Below are 15,767 nucleotides of genomic sequence, written 5' to 3' on the forward strand. Positions count from 1 at the left end.
TAAAACGGCGCATGCGCAGAAGCGCTGGAACGGATCGTGTTCCGGGTACGGATCGGGCACTGACAAGACAGAAACAACACAGACTAGGTTGGTTTCCTGTAAATACTTTCAAAATAAAAGATATTAACCGTGAGTTGCACATTTGTTAGTTGCCGTTTTAACAGAATAGCAACACCGTAGACTTATTTATGACTGAAAACTAAACTACTGAACTGACTAACCCTAACCCAGAACAGAACAAGCTCTTTTTGTGGAAAACAATTAAACAATGATTTGATTTAAGCGGGTAGCCGTTAGCCCTGTTAGCCGTTAGCCCGGTTAACCGTTAGCCCTGTTAACCGTTAGCCCGGTTAGCCGTTAGCCCTGTTAGCCGTTAGCCCGGTTAGCCGTTAGCCCGGTTAACCGTTAGCCCAACCGTTTGTATTTCGTTTTATCGTTACTCACATTAGTTTATAAACAATATTATCACTTGCAATTTTTACAGAAGGTCTGTAAGGGGAAAAAAAAATGTCATTTGAGGGCAGCATATTTAAAGTTTAAGAGAAAAGACAGACAACGTAACATATTTACTTCCGGCTAACACTTTCAAAATAAAACAAACGCGCTTCGCCGGTTGTTCAATTATCGCCTCATTCTGCATCAACATCAATTAGTTAGTCAGTTTTAAATGAATACATTTTAAAATGTCAAGTTTATAATTGAAAAGTTCTATTGAGAAAATAAGGATTCTTGTCATAATGGAATTATAAACTGTGTGGATGTGAAAACATCTGTGTCCTTATATCTGTGTATCAACTCAGCAGAACATGAATTTACATCATCTGTGAATAAAACGTGGCCTCAGTCAGTGAAAAGATGAACATGTCTCAGTTTATTTATGTACAGATGTTCAGATGAAATGATGGGAGTCAAGTACAGAGGCGTTTAGATTTCTGACAAACTTCAGAAAAGTAAGACTGATAACTGGAGTATTTTGTCCTGAACAGTAACTCAAAGAAACAACTCCACTAAGTTACTGGAGGAAAAAACTAAAACATGCTCAAAGATGGAGACTGTAAAATATGTACACTTCTACAATCCTGACAGTTAATCTGTGCATATTTCTTAGAGTAGACTTTGACTTAAAAGCTTTTGATTACTTTCAGTAATATGAAAAAAAAAGTATCTCCATTCAAATTCCTCCTAAATAAATAATCAGTTTCAAACATACAATAGTCCAACCTCAAGCCACAGACAGTTTCAAAAGAAAACAAAACTGATACACACCTTTACCTAAATCACAACTTGTTTAGTAGTACCACCAAAACAAACAGTGCATCGTTATTACTGACAACATTAAACCATCGTTTCCGTCAACTGGACTGAAAACAACTCGTTCCCCTGTCCAAGAGGCAACAGGAGAAAACATCCACCAACTACGACCTGAAGTTCCTCAGCCTGGTTTTTATCAGACAAGTGAAGTTGCTCTGAAACAACAGAAGTCGCTTCAGACAGAAAAAGAAAAAACAAACGTTCAGCTGCCGTAGATCTCAAAGGCCAAATAGTTTTAAAAGACAAAGCAGTTTTACTCGTGTTATAGGAAGTGATGGCTCATGGGAAATCAAGCCAGAACACTTCAACTACTTGAATAAAAGACCAAATATAAAAACCAGTAAAAAGCTTCATCTGCAACGTGAAACGCTGAATCCTAGTCCGATGTTTAGTGAGTGAACAGACCTGAACACCAAAAAGAAATAATCAAAAGAACCAAGATGTTATTTGGGCACAGGTGAGTGGACGAGACGCGTCCTCACAATTTATTAGCAGATTGGTCACAGGAAGAAAAAAAGAAACATCGTACAGAGAAAATTGAAAATGGAAAAAAAGGGCGAGGACAGAAATATCAACGTATAAAGTGATGTGTAACTATGTCACGTTTCTGTACAGTGGCCCCCCCTTCCAGTACAAGTACATGAGTACAACCAGGATGCAGGGAAGTAGTACATGAGTATGCAGGTGTTTGTATTGCATGCTGTTCTGTCTCCTAGGTAACCAAGGTGCTTCTGCGTGCAGACCAGTTCAACGCCCGCGTCAAAACCATGAGGGACTTCACAAGGCTGCACTTGTGGTGCCATTCACACAGTCACACACACACACACACATCCATACAAACACACACTCAGACACACGTGTTTCCCCTCTTTGTCACCCAAAAAAAAAAAAAAACTAAACAAAACACAACAACTCGGCCCACACCAGTACGTCTTCCCAGAATGAGGGAATAAATTAGCTCCATAAAATGCTTCTTTATAAAAGAAAATAGATATTTATAACTGTACAGGATCTATACAGCATGAAGACAGGAGCAGGTGAGAAGGGAAGTCATCTCCAGAAATAAGACAGATCTGGCTGTAGCACCCTGATCCCTCCAACACATGCGCCGTGAGACTCCTCTTCACAGGAGATGGCGCCTCCCTGGCCCCGCCCCCAGAGGACCACCGGTCGTCACGGCGACGGCCGCTCCGTCCGAGCGCAGAGGAAGCTCCATCTCTCCGTCTGGTGACAGCGTGGAGTCGGTGCTGGTCCGGTTGGATCCGCCCGCGGCGCCGTGGCGACCAGCAGCAGCAGCAGCAGCAGCAGCAGCAGCAGCAGCAGCTCATCTACAGTTCAGTTCATCCACCAGGTGGAGGTGAGACACCGAGGGGGGGCCACACGAGGCCCCCGCTGCAGGGAAACCCTCCACCGCTCAGCCAGAGTCTGATTCGCTGGTGTCCGAGGACGAAGAGGACGAGGACGAAGACGAGGAGTCAGAGGACGAGCTGCTGGCGCTGAGACGAGACGGCTGAGTGTGAGCCTCGGCCGCCGGCTTCTCCGCTGCAGAAACACAACAACAACATCAGTTCATTAGTTCCTCCTCTCTTATCTGATATGGACGGCAGGATTTTATCCACCTTAGGGCTTCAACTAACGATTATATTCATTATCGATTCATCTGTTAATTATTTAAACGCTAAATCGATTAGTTGTCTGGTCAATAAAATGTTGAAAAATGTCAATCAGTGTTTAAATTACGTCTTTAAATGACTTGTTTTGTCCACAAACCAAGAAAGACTCAGTTTATCGTCATAAAGGAACAAAGAAACCAGAAATATTCACATTGAAGAAGCTGGAATCAGAGAATCTGGACTTTTTTTTCTTAAAAAACTACTCTACTATTAATTGTTGTAGCTTTAACCCATTTTATCCAATGTTATCCTGATTGTCGTCTAACTCTGAACTCTGACCTAAACGACTCACGTTTGGTTTTGGCCGGCTTCTTCCCAGAGTTGAGTTGTCCGCTGACGTCCATCAGCCGCCGCTCCAGCTCCATCTGCTTCTCCAGAGCCAGTTCCTCCCGGGACTTCCCCGCGCTGTTCTTCTTCCCTGCTGCTGGGACCAAGAGACACCGTCAGACCAGAGCTCTGAGGCTTTTACAACATTTATACTAAATCTTAATGTCTCAGAAAGAAGAAAATCTTTTTATCAGACACCAGTGAAACTTAAACTCGAGCCTCTCCTCTCCTCCTACTGACCGTATGGTTTCCGTGGTTTCTTCCTCAGACACGTCATGACGTATCTCTCCAGCTCCCTCAGCGTCGACGGCTTCAGCGTCTCGAAGTCGATCTCGATCTCCTCGGGGTTGGTGTCCCTGAGCGACGGCTCTCTGGACTGGATGATGTAGACGACGCGGCCCAGCTTCTCCCCCGGCAGCTTGTTGATGTCCAGGCTGAGCTGTCGCTTCTCGTCGTACGACATCGGCGCCGTCTCCTCCTCCTCGTCAGAGTCGAAGTGGCTGACGATGGGGTCGTGGACCACGGGGGGGACGTTGAACGTCATGGCGGCCTTCTTGGCTCTGAGGGAAGAATTAAAAACACACAGACTGTTAACACTGAGGTGACTGAGGAGAGAAGCTGCAACGTCACATGACCGTGTCCACGAGGAGGATGATTGTTATCTGTGTGTTTGAATGTGTTTGTGTTTGAATGTGTGATGAGAGAGAGAGAGAGTGTATGTGCTGTTAGTCTCTATTGTGCACTTTATGATCTGGCGCTCCTGTTTCCCTGCTTTTATTAGTGCATTCTGTCAATTTTTTAAATATTATGGTTATTATGTCCTATTTCAATTAATCTTAATATTGTATCTGTTCCCACTTTACCTGCCCAGGGACGACAGGCGGAAATTAGCAATTGTTGCTATAACCTGGCTCAAAGCATCAGGGTTCCTACAGCTTAAGCCAAGTTAAATTTAAGACTTTTTTAAAGCCACTTGAAATGAAATTTAAGACAGACTTCATAATAAACACAAATGCAGAAAAAAGAAAATAAAAACCCAAATCAATTACACAGGGTTAGGGACAATTTTACCCACTTTCCTCTGTGATCCAAGGTAAAGTGACTGCTACATGAACATTGGATTGTGTCTCTTTCCAGCTGTCCTTTCAAAATAAATGTCTCTTTCCAGCTGTCCTTTCAAAATAAATGCATAAAAAGTCCGGAAAAAAAAAAACACTGACTCTGGAGCTGGTGACGGTGAGAGATTTAGTGTTGACGGCCGCCACTAACTTCTCTATGTCGGAATGTTACCAATTATTTTGAGATTTGAGACTAATTACAACTATAAAATACCACTTACCAAGTGTTAACATTTTTAAGACTTTGGAAAAATTGATTTAAGACATTTTAATGCCAATTAAGGCCTTGTTTTTAGATTCATGAATTCAATGCCTTTTAAGACTTTTTAAGGATCTGTAAGAATCCTGAAGATTAATGTTTTTTGTGCATTGTCCCTGTTTTAAATAAATAAATTCATTTATTCATTCATTCATTAATTCACTGGGTCCCTCCGTCCTCCAGCAGGGGGCAGCAGCCACTCACTTGCTCTTGTTGTTCTTCTTGCTCGGGGCCTTCTTGACGGGGATGAGGGGCACGGCCACCGTCTTGTTGGGCTTTGGTTTGGGCGTCTTGACGACCTTCGGGGCCTTGGGCGGCTTGACGGGCGGCGGCGGCGGCTCCTCCTCCACCACCCGCCGGTGCTTCTCCTTCTCCACCTTCTTCTTCTTCTTCTTGTCCTTCTTCTCCTTCTTCTTCTTGGGTTTGACGATGGGGCCCTGGGACAGAGCGGTGAGCTGCTCGTGGACGGCCTTCAGCTGGACGGAGACACGGAGAGATGAGACAGTTAGACAGCGAGTCGGTTTAAACTTTAAAGGGATAGTTCAACATTTAGTCAAACTGGCCCATTGCCATAATCCCTATAGTTATAGCAGTAGGTTCGTTACCTTTAATTGTCGGTGCAAGCTGTTTTTAGAACGGCGGAGCAGAGCCGTGAGCTGCTCAGAGCTACGCTACGGAGGCTCATTATGGGATTTCTTGGTTTCCCTCATCAAACTCATCAAATACACAATCCAACAACTCCACAACGCTCTGGTGGACAAGTTGTGAGCTGCACATTCACCACGCTATGAGATAATAACACAACGTTACCACACAGAGTTGTTTTAGAGGGAAATACAGAGACTGTTGATGAAAAACTGTCCCTGAAGGCAACGTGCATCAGTGGTTTTGCATGAATTTCCCTCTAAAACAACTCTGTCTGGTAACGTTGTGTTATTATCTCATAGTGTGGTGAATGTGCAGGTCACAACTTGTCCACCAGAGCGTTGTGGAGTTGTTGGATTGTGTATTTGATGAGTTTGATGATGGCTCTGCTCCGCCGTTCTAAAAATAGCTTGCACCGACAATTAAAGGTAATGAACCTACTGCTATGACTATAGGGATTATGGCAATGGACCAATTTGCCAACATGTTGAACTATCCCTTTAACCACCATCCTGCTGCTCAGACACCAACCTGCTCCTGCAGCTCGGCCAGTCGGTTGGCTCTCTCCTCCTCCGAGTCGGAGCTGGGGCTGCTCTCGCTCTCCTCGCTCTCGCTGCTGGGCTCGCTCTCCGACGAGGAAGAGGAGGAGGAGGAGGAAGAGGAGGAGCTGGGCGGCGCCGGCGGCTCGTCGGGCATCTTAGCGAAGCAGAACTCAAACACGTCCTGAGACAAACAGAGAGATGATTAAAGACTGTTCTGATGTGAAACAGTGAAACTCAGGTGTTATGACTGAGCTGATTGTCCACCTGCAGCTTCCTGGCCATCGACACCACGTCGTGGTCGGGGGGGTTGTACTTGTAGCAGTTGGAGAACATCAGTCGCACGTCAGCAGAGAACTGCTGAGCGTCTCGATACTCTCGGCCGTCCATCTTCCTCTGGAGACAGAAACAGAAGAAGAGATGAGCCAAACGCTGCAGAGGAACTAGGATCTGTTTAAACTGTTGTAAACTAGAGATGCAACGATTAACTGAACAATAATCGATTATTAAATTAATCAACTATTTTGATAATTGAATAATCAGTTTGAGTAGTTTTCTAAGAAAAATAAAGTCTAAATTCTCTGATTTCAGCTTCTTAAATGTGAATATTTCTGGTTTCTTTGTTCCTTTATGACAATAAACTGACATTGAAGACATCACTTTGTGGTTTGGGAAACACTGATATTTTTTAACATTTTATTGACCAAACAATTGATCGATTAATTGTTTAAATAATTGACAGTTTAATCGATAATGAAAATAATCGTTAGTTGACGCCCTGTTGCAAACATGAAGCAGGTGCTTTACATTTCACATCACACACTGCTCCTCTGTTCTGACAGTAGGACTGAGTTTAAAACAATGGATTTTCCTCCATTTGAAAGTTGAGATACAGAATCATAAAATCCTTGGATCGATCTTCTAATGTAGGTGTTGCACCGTTTCCTTCTGAGTGGCTCATTTCAAATCAATGTGAATTAATGTAGCTGCTTTTTCAATCAAATAATATAAACATGAATACACCAGGTTAGAGAGAGTTCCATCTTTGTACAATCTGCAACATTAGTTTTGTGTAAATCTCTTTCAAAACCAAGAAAATAACTCTAAATTAATCAATATTGAATCAAATTGGGAACGGTACCGACACCCAGCCTCATCCAACAGGTGTGTGTGTGTGTGTCAAATACCTTGATGGTGCTGAGGTCCATGGGCTGTTTGATGATGTCGTGGTAGTCGTGGAGCCCCAGCGTGCTGGCGTCGACAGGCTTGTAGAAGGGCCATGCGTAGGCGGCGTGTTTCTTGGACAGCAGCTCCTTCAGGACGCCGTTGCAGTAGCGCAGCTGAGGACTCAGTTTGCTGCGGCGCACCGGCGTGGGCAGGATCGAGTCCGGCAGGTCTTTCTTGGGGGGTTTGATGGGTCGGCCGCTCGCTCCTCTCCTGCTGGCCCCCGCCTTGCCCCCCCCGCCGCCGCCGCGGCCCATCCCCATCCCCATCCCCATGCCCATCCCCATGCCGAGCCCCAGACCCAGACCCAGACCCTGGCCCATCCCCAGACCGGACGAGTGGTCCACGCCCAGCGACGTCAGCGTGAGGGGGGAGTTGTGGCCCCCCCCCATCCCCAGGCTGATGCCGCTGACGCCCATGGTGCTCATGATGGGCATGGCCACCGTGGTGGGGGTGGTGGTGTCCGCTTTCCTCTTCACGCCCTTTTTCTGTGATGGAGCAGAACAAGAGAACAGATCAGTTCAGTTCAGTTTTATTTATGTCCTGAGGGAAAATGGATTTGCAGCATCACAAACACAACAGACAAAAAAGACATCAACATGTCACTGGCCACAACATAGTGATGTAATACATTAAAAAAACGTACGAATAATAAAAACATACTACTTATAATAAATTACTGTTAATAATAATGAAGCATAGACCTCTGTGCATAGTAAAAATGTAAACAGTCTACACAACGTATTAAAGTGCATAGTGCTGCAAGAATTGAAAGAAATAAAATAAAATAAATAAGACTTTGATCGGTGTTTTGAACTCTTTGTGTATTTCATTAAAGGGACAACGAGGAGTTTCTATTTGGTTATAAAAAAGTCTGATATTAATGTGGATGAATCTCCGTTACCACTTGTTAATGGTCCATTTTAGATAAATCTATGGTTTTGTCTCTATGGTTATTTTGTTATTATTAGTGGTGGTGGAAATGCTGGGCGAGCCGACCAGCGTTTCTTTACTTTCGGTTTCGTGGCGAGTCATGAGAATAACGCCGCCGAATCTCCGTTTATGGTGGGAACTACGACGGTATGTGATCGTCTTCCAACCTCTGACTTTAATTCTTGATGAATGAAAACATGAGTCTGTCTTGCACCGGTCAAAGAATTTCACGGTGCAGAGGCTCATAAATGTAGTGGGAAACACTTCACTTTAACAAAACTCCTGGTTGTCCCTTTAACTCTCGGCCAATCAGAGCGGCCGTTACCTTGGTGGTGGGCTGCGTGGGGGGCAGGCCGGTGAGGGTCGGGAGGCTCTGCTCGGTCTGAAGCAGCGGCGGTAAACTCTTACTGACCAGCGTCTGTGGGGGGGTGGAGAGGATGGAGTCGGGGGTCTCGGGGGTGGGGGGAGAGTAGGCCGACTGGGACACGGCCGGGACCTGGTGGGCCGTCGTCACGCCGCCAGAGACTGAGGGGGGGGGGGGGGATATTCATATTAAATATCTTATCACTGTTCATACATGCGTGTGTGTGCGTGTGTGTGTGTGTGTGTGTGTGTGTGTGTGTGTGCGTGTGTGTGTGTGTGTGTGTGCGGTGCTGTGTGTGCGGCTGCATTACCTCGGCCTTTCCTGCCAGACTTGGTGTGTTTGACCCGGGGGGGCGGGGGGGCCAGCTCCAGCTCCTCCTGAGGCATCTGAGCCACTTTCTGCAGGAAGGCTTTCTCCAGAGACTGAGCCATCAGCACGATGTCGTCCGTCGGCTGCAGGACCAAGTTCACAGTCACAGTTACAGAACTAGTATTATACAGCTGAAGCCAATTAAATATATTTATACATACACAATAAATAACAATACTAGCGCTTAGACTTCACTTGAATGTTTGGCTTCTGGATCTAAATAAAACATCCATCATCAGCTCCATACAGCAACTTAAGGAATTTAATAAATAAATATATATTATTCATGTGTATAGAATGTGTCCTTTTCCATGTGGTATTTTATATTCATTGTTGCTCTTTTTAAAGGTTGCCCTTTATAATCGGGCAGCAACGATGAAAACTAGCTTTTTAAGCTAGGGGCCTGTGCATATTCTCATTTGTCCAGGTCATAGAGTCTCAAAGGAGGTTAAATCGAAAGCAACTGGACTTGGTTATTTGTCTGGGAACAGCTAACACAGGTGCATTTATATTTGTTTTCTTTAAAATGTTTTATTAGTACATTGTCCCTTTTGAAATAAACAAAACTGAAACTGGAACTATGCATCTCACATTGATTGTACAAAATCTGATTTGAAGTGAACGCAGCATTCTCCAGATGTCAGAGTGTCCAGGAGCAGCTGGATGACTCAGATATCATCTAAACACACATACACACACACACACACACACACACACACACACACAGGTAGAAGATCTTACCTTGTTATAAATGTAGCAGTTGGTGAACATGGTGTTGAAGTCCTGCATGCACTCGCCGGCAGTGCGGTAGTAGTTGTTTTCTAGCCTCTTCTTGATCGTGCCCATGTCCATGGGGGTTTTGATGATGTTGTGGTAATCCTGCAGAGAGGGAGACACTCAGCTCAACAACCAGGGAAACACTGAACATCCCAAAATCTGACACACAATGAGAAGAAAAACCTCAACCATGTGACTACTAAACAGATCTGAAAAGTATAACATTAGATAAAAGCTTCTTAAATGAACTCATTGTGGTGCAAACGTAATGAAAGCTGAAGACGTTTAAGTCTCTGAAGGTTTTTTTTCTTTTTAACAACATAAGTTTAGTTAAAACAACTTGGCTGAGAAGTTGTGAGTCTTTTTGCTCTGCCCCCCCCTCCCCTCCCTCTCCCAGGTAGAGTCCAGATGTTGACACTCACGGGGAGGCTGAGCTTGGCGGCGTCGACCGGCTCGTGGAACGGCCAGGCGAAGTGGTGTCTCCACAGAGACTTGATCAGGACTTTCTGCAGGAACTGGAGCTGGTTGGTCATCTTCCCCAGGCGGTTGGGGTCTTTCACCGGGGGCTGGGGGGGTCCCGAGGGGGTCATGTGACTGTGGAGGGGCATCCCGGGGCTCTCGAAGCCCTCGTAGAGCAGCGAGGGTTTTCTGATGCGTTTCCCGGCTGTGCCAGAGCCCTGGTCCATCGCCGTGACGCCCATTAAGCCAACCTCAACCCCGAGCAGAGAGCTGTGGGAGCACAGGCAACAACCAATCAGCTCTGGAGCTCAGGCGTTATATTAATAATAAAAAATGATAAGATAAAGTGTTGAGATGATATTAGGTGTTTACTAGTTTCTCAAACTGAACAAAGTTACAGCCGAGTTACTTTTCTATTGGTTTTATTTAACCAGTCAAATGAATGGAAGCAGGTTTACTGCCTGTGTTTACAGATATAGTCACAATATTCATCCATAAATAACTCTGTCATGTAAATCTTCAAAACTTTTATGATTATTTTATCCCCATGTCAGTTTGCCATGACTTAATTAAAATATATTTTATAAAAATGCCATGATATGAAATCTGGATAAGCCAGTAATAACAGAAACATCTGTGTAAACCAATTATCTCATTGTCTCATCCTAATATAATAGAGTTCCCTGGTTACTATACACTACATGTGAGCCGATCAACTCTGCATTAATCCTGCTAACACCACTGTTCAGTCACAAGCCTCCAGTCTAATGTAGATCCCCTTCTCCAGATGCACATGAGTCAGTCACACACTCTCTACATTACTCAGCACACGCACACACACACACACACACACAGCACCACTTGGAACTGGCTCCTGTCAAATCAGCACTCAGACGTGACGACTACTTCCTCCTCTCCAGGTTGAGCTAATTAAAACAGACAAACCCCACCCTCATTTCCCTGTAGATTAAAAAAAACTGATCTCCCAAAGGATTGTGGGTGGAGTTTCAGCTGCCGTGTTTTAGTAATGACTGGACTGTTCTGGAAAAACGCCCACCAGAAGTGCCCATAACACCCCCAGGAATGTTAAATCAAGACTTTTAAAAATTATTTTCTGTGAAACACCTAAGCGTGCGGCAATTAATCGGTGAAGTTTAGAGTTGATGGCCTTATGTTAGTTTCACTGGGAGAACCAGGAGCTGCTGAGGATAAATGTGGCTATGAAGACTTAAAAATGAGCAGAAATGAGAGAGAAACTAACGATTCCTCTTGTTTTGCCGGGTTTTTAACATTATTTTTGCAGCGTTACCTGGGCTTTCACTAGAGGTTCAGTCTTGTTACGACCTGACTTACCGTTCTAGTCTAATGTTATTCTGTTGGCGCCTCCTTGTGCATCTTTGTGTCCACAGGTGCAAAACACCAAACCACAGTAACAGTTTTGATCTCACCAAATCTGCTGACCCACTGACACTTGACACTGCAAAACAAAGATTTGGCCCAAGGGGAACTGGGGCGTTTAGGGTCATCCCGTGGAAAACAAATTTCCTATGACAACACAACACAACTTAACATCTGTTGTCCATTTGTTAACCATGTCAGCTGTTGCATGCCCCTTGCAAGCTAAGTTTATATCTATAAAACCAACTGTGTTTGTCTGCAAGAGCTTTGGTGACCTTGAAGCAACTGATGCAAATAAAGTCCAAGTGTTACGGTGTTTGCATCATGCTGAGAGTAATGGGCCCCAAAGGGCAACAGGTGAACGCTGCTCCACCACCTGTACTCCGGATGTTTAAAGCATGTTTTATTGACCGGCCCCTACATTTACATACTGTATATTATCTGGGAGAAAGTATTGTATCTAAATCTATAAAGGGGCTATGAAGAAGATCTGTAAAAAATAAAAAAATAAAAAATACAGTCTATTTATATTGTTTTGGTAAAGCAAGCCGTTTTGAATGATACAACTTTAGGAAACACATTTGACAGTTAGTGTACTTTATTATTAAAAAGAAAAAAGTATCATGTACATAACATTAACACCACTAAACAATAACAACTCTTATGTTAGCTGTAAATTGAGGTGACAATTTAGGGAGAATAAATGATGAATGAGTGACCCAAGGAAAAAAAACAAAAAACTGATAAACACAAACGAGTTACTTTATGATTATGAACTAAGTTAGCCATAAATAAATAAATAATAAATAACCTTTATCGCAATGAAAGCTGCTGCCTAAGATTGGGTTGAGTGACATTGAGCTGTAACCAGGCAACCGACCGAAACACCCAACACACATGGTTAACCCAGCCTCGTTAACACACACACACACCACTCCGATCCTGGACGGAAATAATCAACCGATTATAGAAAGGTTGAACAAGTTATTAATATTGTTTGATTGTGCAACTAAACGCATTATCCCACCCGCTGCGCTGTAAGTTAACGTCGTTTCACCGGTAATCACAACAACACCTGACCGTCACATGGCTACAATAACAAACCGGCGAAGCAAGCAGAAATACCGGTGCGAGCGCGCTCCTTTTGTCAGTTAACTGACAGTGTGTTTACATTTAATACTACTCAAACTCACCTCACGTTCAACTGTAACGTTAATCTTGTGAGGCGTAAAGAAAAATATGACTGTTACTACTGTAAAGTCAGTCTGAATCAGCCCATATCACAGGAGCTACGGCTGCATAAACAACGAACACCGCTACACCACATTTCTACCGGTGGAGCAGCTACAACACAGAAACTACAGAGACGTTAGAGTCTGTGATGCTAATGCTAATGCTAGCAGCGCTAGCTCCAACGGCCAGGCAGCGGGAGAGAGCGGCCAACGGTAGAGGCGCTCCGAAGATGGCGCCGGCGTTGTGCGATCAACAGTCGCAGCTCGTAACAACCCACAAAACATTTTTTTTAATTCCTCAACATGATTTTCGTGTCTAAAATCCCTTTTAACGTAGTGACAAGCTTCTTCCTGCAGCACAACCAGTGTCCCGTTTCTCCTCCACTCGTAATACAGAAAACACAGGCTGCAATGAGCAATGATACTTTGAAGAAAAAAAAAAATTCACGGAAACTGTTTAAAATATTCCCCCTGACGGAAAGCTGAGAGTCAATTTTACCGGTAGATACCTGTCAAGGGGCGGGTTAACAGCCATATCCATCAGGATGGATCCGGATTGTGTTTTTAGCAAGACTCAAACCAGGACCCGTCTCTGTTCGTCGGTTTTCTCCGCTCCCCGCCACGGTAGACTCCTCCAAATCTGCTTCGTTGAAATGGCGACGCTGCGACTACACCCGCTCTTTTATAGACCAACCGCCCCCCCTATTGGCCAGACGCCTTCAGAAAGTCCCCGCCCTCTTTGTTCCCATTGGCTATTCACGACGTCCTTCAAAGTCGCCCCGCCCCCAGCAGCCGGAGCTTCACTGGCAGTCTTTCGGTCCAACCTATTCGCAAGTTTCGGCTGTCAATCAAGGAAATCGCACGACGCCATTGGCTGATTCTGTTCCGTGTTACAGAAACGCGGCCCGTGACTGGCTCCTCGTGTGATCCTGTACAAAATGGAGGGGCACTAAAGCCACCATCCTCCGTATCAGATTACATTACGTCAACGTGTGCAAAGCGACGGCGCGGATTGGTCGACGCGGTGGCAACGCGGGCTTCCAGGGTAAATACCAAGAAGCCGATTGGTTCTTCAATCGGGTCACACAAACCCCCTAAGACCCAGAGCCTCTCCCCACGAGCTCTCTGGCTCACCAGAATATCCGCATTTCTGTCTCTGCAAAGAGGCGCTCGGCCGCCATCTTTGAGTACAGTGAAACCGAGAATAAAAACCGAATAAATCACAATACGTCGACCCAAACAATAACAAAAATGTAGAAAATGCCGCATATTTTGTTTACAAACACAACTGGAATGCGCAGCGTCGTGTGCTGCGGACAAAAGGCCGCGAGGAGCACACAGACACACTCACACACACACAAGGCCCCATATGGCTCAAAGAGAAGTAGGCTAGTACAAAGATAAAGCTTTGCCTACAATCTATAGGTTACTGAATGTATTACAGTGAAGTGGATTTCTACATTAACATCAACCAACAACTAAAAGGCCACACCTATAGAAATCCACAAGAATCAACTAACCCCACAATGACACAGCACTTTTCCACACTGATCTCAGACCACATTTGATAAAACTTCAGACTCCTTTTACCCAACCAACTGTAAGGAAACATCACTGACTACTAACAGCTATAAGAAAGGACAAAGACAATCTAGTGTGTCTGAAAATGTAAATAGCCTACCATACCTCACTCTTGAGAGTAAAGAGTGTTTAAACCAGATATCTTCACTAAAAAAGGTTATATTATTACTAAAATAATAAACCTTTACAAGATACCTTAGGTTTTAAAACGACGTAAACAATAAATTCAATAATCACACAACAGGGTTACCTAACCACATGCGCCCATCCCCCACACCAAGGTTACAAATTCCCTACAATGTCACTCAAATAACCGCTGGAAGTTACATTTGATCTTTGCAAAACCAAATGTCAAATTAGCTAAGTTTTGACAACTAAAAGTTGTAAAACCTCAAAGTAGACTGCGATGAAAAAAAAGTTAAATAATCAAAAAAAAAACAAATAAATAAATAAATATATTCAAAGTGTGACATGAAAAAAAACCTTGAATTAAAATAAACACAAAGGTCGAGTGGTAAATTCCAAATTAAAGCGAAACCTTTCTTGAAATAATCTTCTTGTCTTCCACCTCGATACTCTTTAACCAACACATTTCCCTCCAACATGTCCGCCTTCTTCCCCATTCCCAGCAGCGGGTGGGGGAGGGGAGTCATGTGATGAAATACGCCCGTGCACTGTTCATCTAAGTTGAACACGTGGCACTGCGCACAAAAAACGCAATAAAACACATCCACTGCGCGTCCTTTCTCACAGCACGTCCCCTCCGCGTCCATGCGCCGTGATTTATACCGAATTCCTGCGTCAGATGTGGGGATAAAGTTGGAAAAATATCCGAACAAAGGGCATACTTTCCGCTGTGTCTGGCTCGCTCCTATTGGCCAACCGTGGCCACGTGACGAAGACGATTCTGTATCATTGACTGTGCTATTTCCCAAACTTCCCCTATAATGATAATGATAATCCATGTACAGTCGGAATGGTCCTTGGTTCATGTTAGTCAGTTTGTCTCCATTGGTTTCTAATGTCTATTTACTCCTGATGGCCAGAGCTGTCGGTCTCTGTGTCTGTGCCACTGAACCAGATGTGCGCATGCGTGTTTCCATGAGGACGCATCGCCTTGCAGTGCACTTACACCGTGAATACACGAGGCTGATCAGAGAGCAGCTCAGTCTGCCATGTGATAGCCTAAATGATAGGTGAAGAGAAGCAGCATGTCATCCAGACAAAATGACATCCATCTATCTATCTATCTATCTATCTATCTATCTATCTATCTATCTATCTATTTACCATATCTAGCTATCAATCTATGATCTATGAGTCTGTGCATAAACACAATCCTAAAAAAATATTTACAGGATTACAGTAAAAGAAATTCAGAAGAAAACAACGACCTAAAGAAGAAGTGAAATCTTCAAATCATGCAGTCATATTATTCTTTGTTTTTGTTTTTTTCATCCAAAATCCTAATTTAAAAAAACTTCAGCCCACTCACACAATAGGCTAGGAGCCTGGTCAGCTGACCGATCAATGGTGAGTTTGTCCCACAGCTGTTACT

At 44.1% G+C, this 15,767-nt stretch overlaps 1 protein-coding gene across 1 annotated transcript; it reads right to left on the bottom strand.

The window, feature by feature from the left end:
- Nucleotides 1–857: 857 nt before the first annotated feature.
- Nucleotides 858–15,289, bottom strand: brd2a (bromodomain containing 2a). The gene is made up of 12 exons (XM_083982094.1): nucleotides 13,138–15,289; nucleotides 9,962–10,268; nucleotides 9,504–9,641; nucleotides 8,704–8,845; nucleotides 8,355–8,554; nucleotides 7,060–7,584; nucleotides 6,140–6,268; nucleotides 5,865–6,056; nucleotides 4,893–5,164; nucleotides 3,552–3,871; nucleotides 3,277–3,405; nucleotides 858–2,853 (listed from the first exon to the last, which is right to left on the bottom strand). The coding sequence occupies exons 1-12, from the start codon at nucleotides 13,167–13,169 to the stop codon at nucleotides 2,726–2,728; spliced, it is 2,514 nt and encodes an 837-aa protein (XP_083838220.1). The 5' UTR covers nucleotides 13,170–15,289; the 3' UTR covers nucleotides 858–2,725.
- Nucleotides 15,290–15,767: the final 478 nt, after the last annotated feature.

Source organism: Trachurus trachurus (genome assembly GCF_905171665.1).
Source record: "Trachurus trachurus genome assembly, chromosome: 11".
Taxonomy (NCBI): domain Eukaryota; kingdom Metazoa; phylum Chordata; class Actinopteri; order Carangiformes; family Carangidae; genus Trachurus; species Trachurus trachurus.